Here is a 12,548-nt window from a genome sequence, read left to right as displayed (position 1 = left end):
TATTATGCTAGACCAGTATACTATGCTGGAACTCCAGTATATTATGTTGGAAGTTTACATGTAAAAAATTCGAACTCCTGTATATTATGCTAGAATATTTTTCGAATTTTGAACAGTATTTTTGTTCAGATTTATCTTTACATGAAAAGTGACTAAATTTCCATTACTTTTGAAACTGTGGCTATTTTTCAAGTACCACTTGTTTTTTTAATTTCACCCCGTTAAAAGAGTAGTCCATGATGTTCTAAACTTCTAATGATGCAACTAACCCTTCAAAATAATTTGTACACATGTTCTAATGGAGGTCCAGAGAGCCCAAAAGAAAGTCTTCTAGCCCAACTGTTGATAGGCCCACTTAAATATCTTCGAAAATTATTGTTGGCGACACTCCATGATCAACATCAATCCAACAAATTTGCTCTTCTATTTTGCTCAAATCGATCATAAGCAGGCCGAGTTCTTAAAAACAACAACACACTGGAGACAAGTCCTAAAAGAGCAAGACAACCCCACCAGAGAAAAGTTGACAAGTAACATTTCCTCCCCATACAAACCACTGTATCAGTCATCATATGTTGTGCAAACGAAGCACCAACAGCATTATTGTCATAAATGACAGCAGCAAGAAAACCATAGACGAGTGATCCAATAGGGATATTTGTGATGAGAATGTTGTGGTTGACTCCAACACTATTTGGTCCAAATAGTTCTGATGTTATTGACACTGCTGCAGCAAATATGAATCCTGAACTCAATCCAATTAGAGCTGTTCCTACTTGGATTGCTGCCTCATTTCCTGTTGCTGCTAGCAAAAAGAATGCTATTGGTGTTGGAACTAATGCAACGGCTAGCCAACCTGTCCTTGCAAAATACAGTTTCCTGCAAAATTCATTCAATTCCCATCTCAATTCAAATCATCATATCTACATTTATGGCACGCAACAACGAATTCAGGATCCAGAATCAGTTGGTATTCCATGTATATATTTTAATATTTTTTTTTAACTTAGAAAGTAATGAGTTCAGTAGAACAATAGAACCAAAGTCATTATGCAGAGTGTTATGATCCATTCCTTTATTCCACACCCACCCCTTCATACAACCAAAGGAAAACAGGAAAACAGAGGAAAAGTGAGCTTTAACTTACAATCTGATGAAATCTGGAGCTGCAGAGAGCAAGCGGCCAAAGAAGGAGAAGGATGAGTAAAGTGTGATGAGAGTGGAAGTCATTGAACTATGTCCAAGTGATTGTGCTATTTGGCCAAGATTGTTACTATACACAAGCCCAATTGTTCCTCCACAAAAGTATGCAAGATAGTATAGCCAAAAATCCAATCTTTTAACCAGGAACCCTGCCTTGTGTTCTTCTCCAAGCATGTACAACTGATGCTTCCCAATTATTTTTCCACAACATCCTTGATCACTAGCTCCACCGGTGCCTATAATCCTCGCAAGGCTTAGTGTAAGAGTCGGTCCATCACCATTTATACCATAGGGCATTACATTAATCTGGCTATTCTCGCGACTAAGTAACTCTTTATGAAATTCAAGATCATGAGCATCAACGAGTAGTAAGCCAGATCCTTGAAGGGGAAAGCTTGAAGAAATTTTCTTTTTAAACCATTTCCTTGCATAGATAACGCCTGGAATTCCCAATGGAATGACAAGAAGTAAAATTGCACCAGCAAAAATTACTCGAGCCATTGATGAATCTGTCGAATGGACAAAGAGAAGATAGAGGCCAGTGATTGCAGCTAGGAAATTTAGTACAACGAATATGAGCTGTTCGTGTTTGATGGCATCAGATGGCAGGGAATCGATAGGGGGTTGTCGCAGGATTGGGACAATGGCTGCAATTGAGGTGATTAAGGGAATGAAGGCATTGAGAAGTAGGTAAATATGAGTAGAAGAAGGATTTATAGCCATTGCAGCGAGGTTGTATAAGGCTGCACTAACTCCATTGAAACTCACAGTGAGTGCAAGTGCTAATGGTCTGTTAGAAGGGAAGTTTTTTATGCAGAGAACAAAGCAAACTGTGTTGAACCAAGTGATGCTGCATCCAGCTAACAAGCAAAGGAAAAATACCTGCAACAATTAGTCAAAAGGAGCTGACATATTTACAAGTACTAAAGAAGTGCAAGATCAAACCAATAAGATTTTTTTTTCTTCCATTATCTTAGAAATAATTTGTTTGATTTCTCCTAAGATGGAGAAAATAGTATGTAGGTGATACTAATTGGTTGAGATTAAGTCATAGTCATATCAATAGGTTACTTTATTGCATTATATATAGGAGCGCTCGCCTTTTAGTCCTAGATTGATACTATACCTTCTTCTTTTTTTTCTTTTTTTTTTTTTTATAAATTTTATATTGACTTAGATGAGCTTAAATGGAACGATAAAAATAGTGGCGATTTATATTGTCAACCTCAATTTACTAGGCATTGAGGTATAGTTTTTGTTGTTATTGCACTTGAAGGAAAAAAATGATTTTAGTTGTTAGGGGATTCTTAACTAACGGTTGAAATGGACCAATTTATTAAGGGAAAATGCATAAGTACCCCCTGACTTATACCCGTATTTCCAACTACACATTTTTTCTTTGCGGGAATCCTATTACACATACTCTGCCACATCAACGTTAAGGGTGCAAATAATTCCATTTAAAATAAGTTTAGGGGGGTAATAGGATTCCCGCAAAGAAAAAGTGTGCAGTTGAGAATCCGGGTATAAGTCAAGGGGTACTTATGCATTTTTCCATCTATTAATATAGAAAAAGAGAGGCAAATCCATTATATTGTGCCAAGTGTCAAACCGTGGTCTCGACACGTGTCAAAAATTAAGACAACACTCCTATAATCACGGAGATTCAAAAAATCTATAAAATAAAAAAAATAATTTGCACCTTTTAAAGCATTAATATGTTTCAGTTAATTCTCTTAATAGTCCCACGTTAATTTGCAGCTTGGATAAAGCATTAAGAGTCTCACGTTAATTTGTAACTTGGATAAAGCATTAGGAGTCGCACATTTGTTTCAGTTATTTCTTGGATAAAGCATTAATATGTTTCAGTTATTTCTATCAAGAGACCCACGTTTGTGTATCTATTCACGACTCCCACATTTTTTGGACTCCCATATTTTTCATCACGATCATCTAATTAATTCAAATTTTTGGACTCCCACATTTCTTCATTAGTTATTTATTAAATTTATTATATACCTGAATATTCAACTAAAAAAATTCATTACAGATAATTTTAATTTTAATCTATCTATATTTATTTAAAAGGAAAGAAATCAGCCCTACAAATTTGCCAAGTGTTCCACATATAAAATGCCATGTGTCTATTTTAGGACAAATTAGTTAAAGTTAGGTAAAATTAGTTTCTCTTTTTAAAATTTGAATTTAAAAACAATTAATTAGGTATTCTATATTTTTCTAAAAAGAAGTTTTTTAAAATAAGAAGCAGCTTCTACGTATATAGTTTGAAAAGAAAAGTCATTAATAATTTAAAAACAATTAATTACGTATTCTATATTTTTTTTAAAAAGAAGAAGCAGTTTCTATATATATAGTTTGAAAATAAAAGTTATTCCTACAGAAGAAGCCTGTAGTTTCTACGTTTTTTGCCCAAAAAAAAAGTCATTCCTATTAAATAGGTATAGATAGATACATTTCCCCTATTAAATAGGTACAGATACATTTTGAAATAAGAACGACAATTGGGAACGCTATTTTTATCTTTTGCCCTAAAAATTTCATCCTCCAAATTCGGCACCTCAATCCCACGATGTCTCACCATGATATCAACTCCTTACCCACAAACTCTTCTGCCCACAGCAACGTGGTTTCACATTTTTATCAAATCAGTTCTACTTTTACATTATATAATTTTGTTCTTTCTCCATCACGTGCATATCAAACAACAATTCTAGACTACAAGAGGTAATTTGTATGATTTGTATTTCATGAACAATCTTTATTCCATGATGGAATTGTATTCCTTTAACAGATATTTTTGTGCAGTTTTAGTTTCTACTTATATTTACAAATTCCTCTGTCTATTTCAGGATATAATGGAGTTGAAATCAATTTCGTTAGTGAAACTAACAGCAAGTCAATGAATTGGAAGTTAAAGGTTCGTATTGTTAGGTTTTGGAAAAATCCGGATCGCGATAGGCCTGACAACTCTTTTTCAATTGAAATTGTTCTGATGGATGAAAAGGTATTGTTTAAAACTTTATACTCACTTTCTATTTATCATTTTTTTACATATGCGTAAGTATATTACAGTCATATACGGAATAACTTAGTCATTTTAAGTAATTGAGTTTTCTTGTAGGGAGACCGCATTCACACAAGTATTGGCAGGTCTTTTATCCAAAGGTTCAAACAAGAAATTAAGGAAATGGGTTTGTACATCATGAAGAATTTTGTGGTTTGTCCAAATAATATGAAGCTGAAGACCAAAAACACAAGTTTAAGTTGATGTTCACGCATAAGACCACTATTGACGAATTACACGATCCACATTTTAACATGTGTATTTTCAAATTTAAAACCTATGAGGAGCTGTCAAATCCCCAAGAATTTGACAATATTGAGTTATTTGGTAATTCAGTTTCTCTCATTTTTTTTTCCAGTTTCATTTTACTTTGCCTTATTTGTTTTCTATCTTTTTAGTGCCAGTTCAAACATATCACAGAAATACATACACACCAACGTGGTCGATGTAGTGAATTCTTTGCTGAATTCTATTTTGTTGACAAATTTCTTTTTCTATCATCTTCTACATGTGTTATTTTTTTAATTGCTCTAACTTTTAACATCTTATGTTTCTCTTTCATTATAAATCTTCTAACAATCATCATTGGTGTCTTCAATTATGTGGTGCATTCTAAGCTATTTGGTAATTCAGTTTCTCTCATTTTTTTCCAATTTCATTTTATACTTTGCCTTATTTATTTTCTATCTTTTGAGTTCTAAGTGTGAACTAAATCAACACTAATTATAGTACATAAGATCAAAGATTAAGTTTTAGATTAAAGCTGAATTTCTTGACATTGTTAAATCCTTCGTCGAAAATCATAATCTGATTTCTAGAAGCCCTCTGTAGGCGTATGAAACTAAAGAAAGGTTAGTACTGTACCATTTCTCTGAAGATATCCAGTTCAACGGTATAATCTTATGTACTACTTTACATAGTATTTACAGATACTATTTCAGTGATTTTATGAAGGCCTAAAGTTAGCTTTTGATCTCTTACTTCCATAGGCAGCTGTTGTGAAGGGTTGAAGGGGTCAAACTATAACTAGAAGTCTACTATCTATATTTCAGAAAAACGAGAGTTGTGAAGTCCGAATTCCGATTATCGAACCCAGCCGCCGACAAGAATTGCTTTGGGCGAATTCTCCGCGGGGATATCACAATGGGATACGTGCAGGAAGCCCGAGAAAATCATGTCAAGGAGAAGGTCGAAGAAGGTAAATTTGATATTAAACCCCTAACTGGCCATGTACATTAATCATATATTGTCATTTGTTAAGCATCAAATAGTTGTAGAATACAACCCCACCCATTACTACTTTGTGGAAATGCATGCCAATTTTGTACGAATGTATATATTGTAAAAATTTCTCATATTTTATGTAGTTGAAGTCGAGTCTCAAATGCGAGCTTCAAATGAAAAAAAAAAACAATTGTTTAATCACCTCCATATTCCGCAATTCGTTTTCCACATCTGTTTAAGTTTCCAATAAACCATTTGGAAAGCTGGAGTTGTAGGCCTAAGTTCTGTTTGAGTAATTTTTTTGGCATCAAAATGGTATGAGGCAGAAGGACTACTTGCTGATATATGGCACTATATGTCAGCAGTTCTCCTTTTATTTGTTTCATTGTGTTTTATACTGCTTATCAAGGACATAATCTTCTCCTCCATCGTAGTTTGTCAAATGCTTCAGTTAAAGCAAATTGTGTGGAGGTTATCATTTAAATTTCATGTTATATTGCATTAACCGTCATATTTTGCATGTCCTATCATTAACTTTGCACATAACACAAGAATTGTGCTTATATTCACTTAGGTAGAAAATTATAACTTGCTTCTAGAGCATCCCATAAAATATACTGATAATTAATTGTTTGGTCAACTTTTTTATACTAATGATGGATTATTTTGGGTTCTACCTGGTTTGGTTTCACAAGGGTGCTTTTGGTTGAAAATTGTAGAAGACTGTAGGGAGTGGCAATACTGGATATTACAGTCTACCTTGAAGTTAATAATCCCTCCATTGATCAGCACAAAGATATGCGTTTGGACATACATCACATGTCCTATGAGGTGAGAATTGGGTTTCTTGATTATATGTATTGCCTAACATTTGTTGTGATGGTTGACGAGTATATACTAATTCTCTGCTTTATTTTTATGGTAGTTACTACATGAACATGCAAAGAACATTCTTCCGAGGCAAATGTTTCTGCCGATGTGTATATTGGTTGAATTTAAAATATTTAGAATTTGAATTTGAATTAGTTATCTTTTAGAATTTGAATTTGAATTTAAAATATTTAAATATCTATATGGTAGTTATTTGAATTTTGTAGGTAACTAAACGTTTTAGATTAAAAATAAAATATAAGTTCAACTGAATTTTCCTTATATCTTCAAATATAAAAAATAAAAAAAATAAAATCAACACCTCAACGGCTAAAATTTCTCCTAAATCATAGGCACTGAATAATAAGAAAAAATCAAACTTTCTCTCCCCCTTCCCCCTATACATGAGGGATAAAGAATTCCTTTTTAAGAGTGGTGTTATAACGTGATATAACTGCATAACTATCACTATTGTTTTGAGGAAAAGCTATTCTTTTAGAAGTACTTTAATCTTTTTGTACATAACCATTCACTATTTCTTCAATTCTACCTTCTTTAATCTGAAAAGCCAAGCCCCAAACAGTCTGTTTTATGTTGTTTAAACTTGCAAATGATTTGTATTTGCAATCAACAAAAAATGGAAGGAAAAAGAATTTCTGCATGGCAAGAACATAATATCATCCGTATACCAAGAAGATCATTTCAACTGCATTAGAGATGATAGCACCAAAATATATGACTCCTCAATGGTAAGTCTTTATTATCGTTGGTTTATGGGTGATCTTTTGTTATTATCAATGTGATGTCATGTGGTTAATTGTGATACAATCAATAATACATGTTGTCATTTGAGTACAATTTTTCAGTTTTTTTAAATTTTTTAAACTATAAGAACTTGGGTAAATTTTGATGCAACACAAATATCTATTGTTAGCGGTGTCAGAAGATTTTTCTAAATAGGTAGATAGAGCATTCGCCGCCGAAATGTTATATATAAGTTACGATGAGTCAGTTGGTTTAATTAAATATTAACTTAGTAGTAGCTAAGAGAGGATAAGATATTATAATTCTACCTAGATTGCCCTATCATGTTTTCGCTGCAATTCTTTTGCATTTTTATTGTCTAATGAACTTGATATTAACAAAGAAGTCGTGGTGGATCAACAGAGAACATAGCTTGAATTGAGATAAATTGTAATTTTAGAATCATTTTTTTTTTTATTTCGTTACGAATTTTCGCTTAACTACAATGCAAAATAAAGCATAAATAGAGAGATTTTTTTTTTGAAAAAAACAAAATTTTCGTCATAAAGAAAAAAAAAAGATTAAAGTTATTTAAATTTGAGATGAAAACGCTATTTTGTTTATTATGATAAGAAAGGTCATGTTGTGGATAAGGCCACATAATTCAAGTTTAATAGATAAAATAAAAACTTAATTTTTTTAAATAATTAAAATAAATTAGAGCTATTGAGAGGAGATTTATACAAAGAAATAGTTTGTAAATGAAATAAAGTAAATATACAATATTTTAAAAATAGTATTGATAAATTTAAACAATTTATGAATTTCGAGCAATATTTTTAAATAAAATAAATATTTATTCAAGATTAAAATAATTGCAATAACTATCTACATTATATTAAAGGGTAGTAATGAATATTAATAATATAATGAAAAGTTAGTAAAAGGTCACATGAAAACATGTTAATACTATATATTAGATAATATAATAACAAAAATAAGGAAAATAATTAAAAATGGAAGGAAAATATATTTGAACTTAAATTTAGAAAATTCTTAATATTATTATGAGAATTCTCAAATTATGAATAGGACCACGAAATTTAATAACACAAAATAATATCTAATGTAGGTAATTTTACATACGAAAATTAAAAGTCAAATTTGTATCTTCAAACTAAAAGAGAAAGAAAATTTACTTGGACGTATTAGAAAAACAATTATTAGAAAACTCAATAGATTGAAATATAATAATCAAAAAACTTATGCATTAATATTTTAGACAATTAAAAGTTACTATTTAAAAAAATATGATATTATTTTTATTATAGGCAAATATTATATTATCAAACATAATTAAAATTTCATAGTAGGAAAGAAAATGTATATAGAGAAAAATAGAGATAGTGTAAGGGTACTTATACGTTGAATAATTTAATATAAATAAATTATATAATTAAATAAATACTTCAATATATATATATATATATATATATATATATATATATAAGGGTAATACCAGGCCCCACATGGGGGAATTACTAGCTAGGTTTGTTGTTGTTATTAAAAGGATAATAAGTAAGACATTAAGTCAATTGGTAAGCTAATAAAAGTTCACATTACAGTATAACGATATTAAGTAATGAATAATGAAATAACTATAAGCAAAGAACATAAAAAAATTGTCTAAAAATGTATTAAAATAAGACTTATTTAAATTTGAGATGAAAAATAAAGTGGTAATAAGAATTTTGTTAAAATAATATGATCGAATGTGCTAAAATAACACATATCACAATATGACATTTTTAATATTCTTTAATATTGATAGTAAAACGAAATGAAAATACTAAAATGAAGGGGTTTGGTTGTTATAGATATAGAAAAAGAAAATAGATCACCGATTATGACATTTGAGAAATAGTTTCATGTCCTGGTTCTAACGGTTTATATTTTAAAGTTATTTTCATATAATTCGAATAATCCAAATCAGTTTTGACATAGTTTGTATCCACGCATCGTGCGAGTACTAATACTAGTAACGGATGAAAGGAATAGGGAAAGTATAGTGTAAGACGATACCCCAAAATGCAGCTCAAAGAGAGCTTTCACAAGAACGACCAATATGAGAGGAGGACAAGTGTCTCTTTGATGCCTTTTGTCTTAAGCTACAAAGAAAAACTCCCTCTAAGAATATCCTTTACTTGACTAAAACCAAATATTCTCTTTTTTTTCCCTTCATACAAGCCCAGCAAGAAGGAAACGAAAGATTATAAGAATTAAATACCCAAGGAAAACGTTGGATTTTCAATTATTTTCTTAAACTATTAACATATGAAGTTAAAAATAATCACAAAAAAGATTATATAGATGCTCTCCATGAGAAAATTCAAGGTAGGGTACAGGAAAAGGAGGATGGTATGGGCCTTTGGGAATTAGGTCGTTGCTTCAGGAACCTTCCCAAAGGTACGAGGGAAGATAATAATCAAATGCATGGAGTTACTTGGATAAGAATAAATGTACTTTTCTTGGAAACTAATCAAAGAATATTTTGAATTTTGTGGTTCTCAGCGCATGGCAAAATTCATTCTATTTAGCCACAATTATAACAGAAAGTACATAGTATGAAATAGCTAAAGGGCCTATATTAAATAAATTGATGATGCAAGCAATATGTATGTTACATGTGGAAAATCCTAGAATTTTCGTAGCCCTTTTGAGTAAATTCATAATAAGAACAAGAAAGGAAGAGGATTTATGAACTTTGGACCAAAAATATGATGGGTTATTGGGAAAACTTGATATTTTCCAACTTAGGAGTAACTTCAATTTTTACTGTTTGATGAAACAAGTATTCCAATTTACGTGAGTATTCTCGGTTTTCGAGATTTAAACTATGTGAATTTTGATCAATATTTTAAAATGTATTTTTCTTTATATTGACATGAGAATAATTGCAGCTAATAATATTTTTGAATATTTAAAGTTTAACTTTAAAATATTAAGTTAATCTAATCAAATTAACTTTAAAAATTAATCAAATTGATTCTCAATAAACAAAAAATGCCATATAAATGGGGATGAAGGAAGTATATCAAATATAAAATGAATGATATCATTTTTGGAAATAATTATGTGATTAAGACAGCTTGATTAGACAACAGATTACTGATATATACCTTTTTGAGATAAGAAAAGGAAAAGGGAAAAGGAAACAGATATTCATGCTTAAATACGTCAGAGAGCTAAAATTCGTATATTTACGACCCTTGCAGGTAACTAAAGCACAAATGAAAAAAGAGGCAAAAAATTAAAAAATGATAGCACGGGTTTTTTTGACCTTTTTGGATTACAATAATATCAAATTCCTGAATTCTGACACTACATGAACTTTTTTAAATAAAAAAGCCAACGAAATCGATTCATTTGAAAAATATTAACATAAGTATAGATTGAATTACGAATTTAAAAACATCTGATTAGACAAGTAAAAAGATAGCATTATCAATACAAACAAAAAACAATACTATTATAGAAGAAAGAAAAGCAGAACATGAAATTTGGATGCAAGATTCATTTTCACTCGCACTTTACTGCCCTTTTCACTATGCCATGCCTCCCTCAAATAAAATGAAAAATAATACTCCCTCCGTTTCAGTTTATGTGAACCCATTTGAGTGGACACGAAGTTTAAGAAGAGAGAGAAGACTTTTGAACTTGTGGTATAAAATGAAGCACATATATTTTGTATGGCTATAAATCATTGCATAAAGGTAAATTGTTTCCAAATAGGGAAAAATGTCATTCTTTTTGGCACGGACTAAAAAGGAAATAAGTTCACATAAATTAAAATGGAGAGAGTAGTAAAAGTTAGAACACAAGAATTGAATATTTAACTTATATGGAGTAAATATTTACTGTCTATCTTATTTTGTAACTTATTAATCTCATTCTTTATTTATGGACGGTTAGTTAACTATACTTATGTTGAGTAACTTTGAAATTGTAAAAGTTTTTCAAAACCAAGTTAAACTAAAGAACTAATTGTAATAGGGTAAATCAAAAAGAGAGAAATAATACTAACCACAAAATAAGGCAAGGAAATGAGGTCAAGAATGACAAGCCACTGAATCCCGTAACCAAAGAATCCAATGAAAGCAGCCACGAACATGACGAACCACAACGGAAAATACATCAAAGCCAATCCAGAGGACCATCCCAGAGCTTTTCCGAGATCCGACGCTGTCGCCAGGTAGTTCAACTGCACCTGTGAAATTCCCAAAACAGCCTTCAGCTCCGACGAGTAAGCCGAGAAGTCGAAGTTGGTTCCACTGAATGCTTGAATCCATATGGTCGCCACTAAAATCATCCATTTTCTTGATTGTCCTCCCATTTAATTTGAACTAATTATATCTCTCGCGGTTATTTTTGCGTTGTGTACAGACTTTACGTGGCCTAATTTATATGCGTTCGTTTCCTATAATAGAGAAAAATCACTCCGACTGTTTTTTTTTTATTGTGACAGAAAGTGAAGACATGGACCTTGCTTTCCGTGTTGTACTTCCTCCATCCAAATTTACTTGTACATTATTAGACCCTCAAGGAATAATAAATAATATGGTTATTTTATTATATATATCACTTTTCAATTATTATTATTGATGAAATATTAGCTCTCACTATTATCAATCTAAAATATTAAGAAATGATAAGGGTAAAATAAGTATAAACGGGTAAAGTATCCATCGGTTTCCAATCTGAACAAGTATAAACAGCTGTTATTTACCAATACCATCTTTATTTTCCATTTAGTATGTTTTAAAATTTGTGGCTAGTCACAAACCAAAAAAAGTAGAAACAAAAAATTTGTGGTTAATTAGTAGTAGTTTTCTTCATATGCAGTTTCTTAACAACAACATTCCCACTGGAGTGCGTAGTCGAAGAAACTTTTTAAATTAATTCCATAGCATTAAGTCAAACTAAATACAACGTAAATACTTTTTTTTATTAAGAAAACTCCAAAATTGTTTATTATTAATTATGACAGAAACACTACGTATTCTAGAATAGTATTAATTGAATACTAAACATCTAATACGTTATGGACCCCTGATCAATTGTACCCTTATCTTCTGGTTATTAAAAAATCAGGTCAAGGGAGGCAATATTGACCTTTAGCACTACTTAGGTTTTGAAAACTTTTTGGAAAATTTTAAATATTGAAAAATTATTGTGCCATGAACCAAAGCAAACATGGGCGGATCGGGGTTAATCTTTTTATATAAATCTCCTTATTTTTTGTGAATTTCGGATAGTTTTTGCATAACTGAAGGATTACTGGTGTGCTGGGCTGCATGTCCCGCATTCGTGAGGATCTATTTGCAAATGCGAGCCTCGCATTTGCGAAGATTGGGAAGGGGCT

General features: G+C 31.1%; 1 protein-coding gene across 1 annotated transcript; it reads right to left on the bottom strand.

Moving 5' to 3' along the window:
• Nucleotides 1-237: 237 nt before the first annotated feature.
• Nucleotides 238-11,659, bottom strand: LOC104241269 (protein NUCLEAR FUSION DEFECTIVE 4-like). The gene is made up of 3 exons (XM_009796199.2): nt 11,211-11,659; nt 1,148-2,085; nt 238-879 (listed from the first exon to the last, which is right to left on the bottom strand). Exons 1-3 carry the CDS (start codon nt 11,517-11,519, stop codon nt 402-404), a joined length of 1,725 nt encoding a protein of 574 aa, XP_009794501.1. The 5' UTR covers nt 11,520-11,659; the 3' UTR covers nt 238-401.
• Between the last annotated feature and the right edge of the window lie 889 nt (nt 11,660-12,548).

This window comes from Nicotiana sylvestris, chromosome 8, assembly GCF_000393655.2.
Source record: "Nicotiana sylvestris chromosome 8, ASM39365v2, whole genome shotgun sequence".
Lineage (NCBI taxonomy): Eukaryota > Viridiplantae > Streptophyta > Magnoliopsida > Solanales > Solanaceae > Nicotiana > Nicotiana sylvestris.
Note: the sequence above shows the minus strand (reverse complement) of the source record. Positions and strands in the feature narration are given on the sequence as shown.

Excerpts from the sequence above, each read along its gene's own strand:
- LOC104241269 (XM_009796199.2), bottom strand. The coding sequence starts at position 11,519 with ATGGGAGGACAATCAAGAAAATGGATGATTTTAGTGGCGACCATATGG. Across the intron at positions 2,086-11,210 it reads TTTCCTTGCCTTATTTTGTG|GTATTTTTCCTTTGCTTGTT; the intron begins GTTAGTATTATT and ends TAATTGTTGCAG. Across the intron at positions 880-1,147 it reads GCTCCAGATTTCATCAGATT|GAAACTGTATTTTGCAAGGA; the intron begins GTAAGTTAAAGC and ends TGAATTTTGCAG.